Source organism: Orycteropus afer, unplaced genomic scaffold (genome assembly GCF_000298275.1).
Source record: "Orycteropus afer afer isolate SDZICR_OR568_19922 unplaced genomic scaffold, OryAfe1.0 scaffold00127, whole genome shotgun sequence".
Taxonomy (NCBI): domain Eukaryota; kingdom Metazoa; phylum Chordata; class Mammalia; order Tubulidentata; family Orycteropodidae; genus Orycteropus; species Orycteropus afer.
Genome location: NW_006921714.1, coordinates 3,973,929 through 3,981,335, shown reverse-complemented (window position 1 = coordinate 3,981,335; position 7,407 = coordinate 3,973,929). Strand labels below are relative to the sequence as shown.

General features: G+C 42.5%; 1 protein-coding gene across 1 annotated transcript in view; it reads left to right on the top strand.

Moving 5' to 3' along the window:
• Positions 1-344: 344 nt before the first annotated feature.
• TRIP11 (thyroid hormone receptor interactor 11) overlaps positions 345-7,407 on the top strand; it is a 34,872-nt gene continuing 27,809 nt past the window's right edge. Inside the window, exons 1-2 of the mRNA XM_042781487.1 lie at positions 345-483; positions 4,486-4,547. Of these exons, the coding sequence (XP_042637421.1) occupies positions 345-483; positions 4,486-4,547 (201 nt within the window). The remainder of the gene's footprint in view (positions 484-4,485; positions 4,548-7,407) is intronic.

Genomic DNA, 7,407 nt, shown 5'->3' with positions numbered 1-7,407 from the left:
CCCGAACTGGGGAAAGTCCCTAAAACAGAGGAAGGTGGCTCAACCTGGATGATAGGAAGTTGAGAGGATGAGCAGAGGGCCCGAAGGAGTGACTGGGTCACTGGAGGTGGACCCTTGGTAAAGTCTCAGCCAGGCCTCGGCATTCCTAGCATTGGGTGCCGTTGTTGGGTAGCTCCCGAAACCGGCGTTGCCTGGGAATGAATGCTCATTGTGTTATGGAATCCTGCGTGTTGTGATTCGGACTAATCTCGTGGAGTCACCGGTGCGAGGACTCTTGGCGGGGTCGTCCGACAACGCTGGACGCTCTCTTCGGAGAGGACCAGGTCCTTGTCTGACCCACCGCGATGTCTTCCTGGCTTGGCGGCCTTGGCTCCGGCTTGGGCCAGTCCCTGGGTCAGGTCGGGGGCAGCCTGGCTTCCCTCACCGGCCAGATTTCAAATTTTACAAAGGATATGCTCATGGAGGGCACGGAGGAAGAGGAAGGTAATAGCTGGGGCGATGGGAAGAAGGGCTTTTTTGGGATCCAGTGAACGTCCGTTTGGTCTTTACTTCCATCTGTTAGGAGACGCGGACCGGTCGGAAAAGAGTGCTATCCCCCTTAGTTGCGCTGCTTCTCTTTTTCTCCGCGGAATTTCTCTGATGAGGGACGCCTGGGACCCTGGGGAGGCATTCTGGTTCTCCCTTTGCGTCCCCTGGATCTTTCTGAGAAAAGTGAAACGGCTTCAACGTTAAGTAGTTTATTTTTATTCGTTTTATCCACGCCCACTACTTTACTTTCGTTTTGGGGGCGGACCTGATTTTGGCTGTCTTTATTTATTTACTTAAAGTAATTGTGACAAGTGCCGTATTTTTGTTTTCTATTTTTGTTCCAACTGAAGTAACTCAAAATATTTAGTGACTTTTCTCCTTTCTGATTGAGGTACGTTATTTCTTCGTGAAACATGCTGTGTTTTCCTTATTCAGTTATTTCGTATTTTTGCTTGCTCTGCTGACACATTGTAGTGTTTCTGTTGAAAATGGATTTCACGTCATATTTCGACAGTTGAGGAAGTCGAACAAGGAAGAAGGCAGGCCCGATTCTTCGGATATCCTTAACAACCCTTCACGTTGAAGTCCTCATCCTCTTTTGCTAATGATTGGGGACCCAGAGTTAGTAGTAGTCGGTGGTTAAGTTAATTACTATTTTGATTTTTTTTTTTGACAGCAGGTACTATTTAGATCAAAAGAGTTCTTTAATTTCGGTTTGGGTCTGCTGCTTTATAAATGAATAAATTAGCATGCTGGTTTAAATTTTTTTTTTTTTTTTTTAATCTGGCTCTAACTGAGCCTTCCTGTTTATATGATTGAAATAGAGATGGCTTGATAGTATTTACGTGTAGATTTACAATTCTCAGGAGTGTCTTCAGAAGGAAGGAAGACTGGAGAGCTACTGAAAATGGTTTTACTGATTGGGATTCCTGTAGGGTGGGAGAGGGTGACCATGAGGGTAGGCAGAGAAGCGACGGATAAGGGCTGGTTTCTCCTTACATCCTAAGGTGAAAAGAGTCGGTTGTTTCTTTGACCCTAAGCCAGAAAGTGTGCAGCCCCCTAAGCTGGATGTCCCGCAGGTTAAAGGTGGAATTCATTTTGTTCTTTCCACATGTGCTTCTGTTCCTTAACCTTAGTGATTGGTTTCACCATCTACCCAGTCTCTAAACTAGAAATCTTTGTCATTGTTTTGTCTTTTTCTTCTCCTGTTAATCACCAAATCTTGCTCATCATGAATGCAGAATTGTTTCTCACACCTGCCCTTTGTTACTTCTGCTTCTTTGATTTAGATCCCCCTTTTCTCCCCCCTTGGCTATTGAAATTTCTTTCATGTCCTGTCACCTATGACTTCCTGTGACCTGTGACTTTCAGCTCCTGTCCATTTTCTCTAATATTATCATAGTTACTTTTCCAGAAATAAATTGGCTTTTAAAACCTCTTGACTGTTACTTACAGCCGATCCAAACCTCAGTTTGGGGAGGCCAGGGACCTTTGTTCCGGCCCCTTCTGCTCAGTTGCATACGTTCCTGTACAGCCACATGCCCACTCGCACCCAGAGCTTCTGCCCTACCGAACTTTGTCATTTGTCAGGTATCTTCACCACAGCAAAGTCTCTGCATGAAAAGCCCTTCCTTCTCTACCTCCTCCACCCTTCTTTGCTTGGAAAACGCTATTTCCTGTACAACCTCACTGGCATGTCAGGTATTTGGTGAAACCATTCTCACTCCCAGGTAGGCTGGACTGATTGCAGGTAGCTGTGTTCCAGCAGCTCTGTGACAGCACTTGCCATGTTGAGTTCTAATTTATCTCTTTCCTGGATGCCCAGCGAGGGGACTCTGTTTTATTTGCCTGTATATTACCAGTATGTGCCATCGTCCTTGGTACATAGTAGATGCTCAGTAAAAATTTTGCTGAGTGATTAAAAATCTATGTAGTTATTTCCTGCATTTCTACCCCCCCCCTTTTTTTTTTTTTTTTTTAATTAGAACAGGGTTTACCCATCAGCCACTCCTTGGAAGGAAGGTTGGGCAATCTACTTCCATAGTGATACTGCCTCGGAAACCTAAGGAGAGGTCGCTATGAGTCGGGTTTGACTCAACAGCACATAACAACAACATTTAATAATTTATTGGTTTAAATAATTTAAAAGTAGGATCAGAGTAGTTTGTTAATTCATTCAGCAAGTACTCATTGAGTGTCTGCGCTGAGCCAACAGCGAATAAGAAAACAGTTCCCAAATAGCACTGTTGGTACACCTTGAAAATCTCCCATGTTTACAATATCAGGAGGCTACGGCTCTACCAGGCACGAAACAAACCAAACCAAATCCATTGCAGTCAAGTCAGTTCTGACTGAGAAACCCTATAGTAGAACTGCCTCATAAGAGTTTCCAAGGCTAAAATGAATTTGCTCTGTAAATTTCACCCAAATCACAATTGAAAAAAAAAAAAAAAGTTTCCAAGGCTGTAAACTTTATGGAAACCAACTGCCGTATCTTTCTTCTGTGGAGCTGCTGGTGGGTTCAGACCTGAGATGTTGCAGTTAGCAACTGAGCACTGAACCACAGTGCCATCAGGGTTCCTACCAAACACAGTACTGATTTATTCAAAGTTAGGAGATTGGGGTATGAATTGAAATCCCATTCTGTGCATTACAATTTAAGGGACCGTTGGTAAATTATTAAGTATTTGTAAAAGTGTAGTTTCCTCATCCTTTGAATAGGAATAATCATTATGGGGTTGTGAAGACTAAACAAAGTCATGAATGTAAAATGCCTAGAATTTTGCCTGGCAAATAAAGCATTAATAAACAGTTGTTGTTGTTATGTGACGTCGAGTCTGACCCGGCTCATAGTGACTCCTCCTTGAGTTTCCGAGGCAGTATCGCTGCGGAAGCAGATTGCCCAACCTTCCTTCCGAGAAGTGGCTGGTGGTTTTGAACTGCCAGCCTTCTGGTTAGCAGTCAAGTGCCTTAGGCACGACACTACTAGAGCTTCCATATTTATTTCTTAAGGAATTCAGAATTTTTTTTATCTGTTTAACTTCTCCACTTTAATCTTAAAGAGGTCAGGATTTTTTGGGGGCAGAATCTACAGAAGCCTCCTTTTTTATCCTTTGAACAATTGCTGCTTCTAACAATTACCTTCCTAAATCGATGAGATTATGCTTTGTCCTCATCAGAGTAGCAATTAGGCAGTTCAGAGTTTAAATATCAAACAAGATACATAAACATCCACAGAAGCAATTCTACCTGGTGATTTTCAAAACAAAAAGTGGGTTTGTTGCTATTCTTGATTGTATGCCGCATGTATTTTCTTTTGACTTAAACTATAATTCAGAGAAGTTATTTTTATACTATTAAAGTGAGTAATAAACAATGCTTGTATCTAGAAAAAAATCTGACTGTGGCATAATGATTTTCCCACTGCATGGATCGTGTCATTTGGGCACTCCTTGGCCTCTGACCCTTTAAATGCAAATGAACAAAACCAGACTGAGCTCATTCCCATTTTTAAAAATTGTATCTATGTTTCTTTAAATAAATGTTCCTTTAGTCCATTTTCATTCTTTGTTTATAGGTCATTAATTATTTGACAGTCGTGGGAGCAGAAGAAGTTAGAAATAAGACCTCAAAGCCTTATTGATGAATATGTCTCATCTAAAATTATAACATAAGCCAACAAAGAAAGAGGTTCAGTTTGCAAAACTTACTCAACAAAATTGTAGTGAATACTTCCAAGGGGTAACACCGGCAGTCCTGAGGTGTAAGATAGGCAGAAAGTCACATATGGCAATGAAGGACATTAGTGGCACTAGGATATTGTGATGAATATCAAGGGCTGTCTGTCTTCTGAATTTGCTTTCAGATCAGCATGCCAGTGAAATAGATTTTCCTTAAAATGTCTGTTTATTCATATGGTGTTGATCAAATATTCAGTATGTACTGTTTCTTTCATAGCAGAATTACCTAACTCTAGGAGAAAGGAAATTGAAGCCATTCATGCAATCTTAAAATCAGAGGTAAGGACAATTAAGAGTACTGTCAAACTTAGATTTTTCCTTTTTGAATCGATGAACGTTATTCACACTTTGTTTTAGCCCTCTCTCTTTGTTGGTGTCCTCCTCACCCCTTTTGTATCTTGCTTGTTACGTCTCTTTGAGCTTGACTGGGCTGTCGTCTTCGGTGAAGGCTAGATTCACATGTTACTGCACTTTGCTGTTCTGTAATAATCCCATCCCTGCTTTTGTGTGCTGGCAGTAGGAAGACTGCCAGTTGTAGAACTGAGAGTGCTAACAGTTTACAATTATCAAGGGCTTACTATCTTCACAAAGCTTACGCAATTACAGTAGTAGTTCTACATAAGTAAAAGGTAAAGTCCAGTTCTGTTTAGTTTAGAGCTTTTTAATCTTGTAACTTTTTTTTTTTGAAAAAGTGGTATTTGGATGCCTAGAAATGAAGAATATGGGAGTAACAAATGAGTTCGACTATTTTATTCATCTTTAGTCAGTGCCTAGGTGTGACTATCAGCCAGCCACTCCTCGGAAGGAAGGTTGGGCAATCCTACTTCCGTAGTGATACTGCCTCGGAAACCCAAGGAGGGGTCACTATGAGTCGGGGCCGACTCAATGGCACACAACAACAACAACAGGTGTGACTAGTTCAGGACACTGTACTTGCAGGGATGAGGACAACTTGGAAAGGGTTTAAAGAAAAGCCGTAAGGAAGGGAAAAGATTTATTAAAAGTAGGATCTATTAGAAAGGACTAAAGGAACTCAACTCTTGAGCCTTGGGATAAGAATAGTGAGGGACATACAGTAATTTAGTGAAAGATATTCTCGGAGGACTGTGGGGAGCAGGTTTCCTTCTCTGCTAATCCTGAAGAGAGGAAATTCAATTTAAATATAAGACTGTTGATTAACAATGAGCATTGTTGGACTCTGGTCTAGATTACCAAGGGGAGATTGTGGAGTTTGAAAGTAGAGGGGCTTCTCAAGAGGAACGGCAGGGGTATCCTGCCTCAGTGGAAGATGACAATGTGGAGGCACTTAGAAGCCTTCACTCTGATTGCCTAGTAAGTAAGTAGGTGCTCTAGGGACAGAGAAACTTAATAGCTACTTTGTTTTGTAAGGCGGAGATGGGAAATCATTCCTATACTCCCTGAAAAATTCCTTGAGAAAGCACACATTATGACATCCCCCCCAGAAGCATTGAATGTCAGAGGTGTGTGTAGTGGCTTGGCATTAACTTAGGGGAATTCACCTGTACACATGAAGGGGAAAAAAGAGAATAGAATAACCTGCTCAGTGAAGCAGTGCTTGGTATTGAGCTTGAGAAGGGAGGTAGACATCTGTCCCTCTGTTGAACTCCAGTCTTCTAATGTCTCTCCTAGTGCTACCCTTGGACTATGGCAAGTATAAGTATAGTGTTTAGTAGAATTTTTTTTTTTTTTTTTTGGTACAGCACTTCCCTAAGTGCAAGCCAGTTTCCTCATTTGGGTTTAATCAAAACAGCGGGAGTTCTTCAGATACTAGAGGAAAGTGACTGTTGAACTTCCCCTGGGCTTTACTTTTAAGCTAACTGTGAGTGGACCTGGATTTTTTCTCATGTGCTGACTACCCCTTATGTGACTGCAGTATATCCCTGTTCAAGACTCCCTGCGTTCTGGTTCCCTAATGCCGCTCTGACAAGAATACACCACAAATGGGATGGCCTTAACAAACAGGAGTTTATTCTTAAAATTTGGAGGCTTTTAGTCCGAGTTCAGAGTGCCAGGCTCTAGGGGCTGGGTGAAAGCCCCTCAACCTTGGGGTCCAGCTCTGCCTCCTGTTCCTGGCCCACTGGAGCTAGAGGCGTTTCTTCACTCAGACAGCTGCTGGCTGCTGAGGCTGAGAAGCCCCAAGGTTGACAAGTAAAACGGCACAGTCCCGATGTTACCAATCCACATGGCAGGCCATTAACTTAAGTCCATCGTAAGTCCTAAGGTCGACAGAGCATAGCAGGCTGCTGAGCAATAACACAGCTACGTGCAGGGTCCCAGCGTGCCAAAGGCTAGAGACCATTCCCAAAGGCTTCTCCTTATATACAGGAAGCAGACCACACACCCAAAGGCAGCTACCCAGCTGCTTGTGGTAGATCCCACCATGGAGTTCATTGCCAGTCTCCTCATGGGGATTAACTACCACCAGCTGCCCAGCCACTCAACCAAGCCCAGCCAAGTTTACACACAAACTGCACTACCACACCCTGCTAGAAGAGAATTTGGCAGACAGCGCCAAAGCCATAAAGGAACATAGAATGTAAACATTCTGTTGAGAGTGTTTTGGTAGAGACAGTGAATTATCCAGAGGAAATAAGATCTGCTGACAGATGCTGATATTTGTAGCTGACTGAGTTAGTTAGTATTCTTTAGTTGTAAGTAGAGTAACCAAGCTAAGCTGACTTAGCCCCCTGTACACAAATAGTCACTGACTGACCATCTGGGTCCAATGGACTCTATTTTTCAAAATACTTTTTTTTTCTAATGTTGAACCATCCTTGCGTACTTGTGTTTCATTATGCATCCTTGCGTTTCATTATGAACCCCACTTGGTCATAATGAAAGATTTTCTTGATATGCTGTTGGAGTCTATTGGTTAGGATTTTGTTGGAGATTTTTGCATCTGTATTCATGGTGCACAGGTATCAATCAGCCCAGCTTACAAACTGAGACAGACTAGAAAGAAGGAAGAGGCCGTCCACTTCTCAAAGAATTGGCCAGGGAAAACCTTATGAATAGCAAAGAAACACTGTCTGATACATTACCGTGCAACTTTATGAATAGTCCGGTTAGGTTAGAAGACTCTCAAAATAGGACTGGGAAAGAGCTGAATCATCAGAGT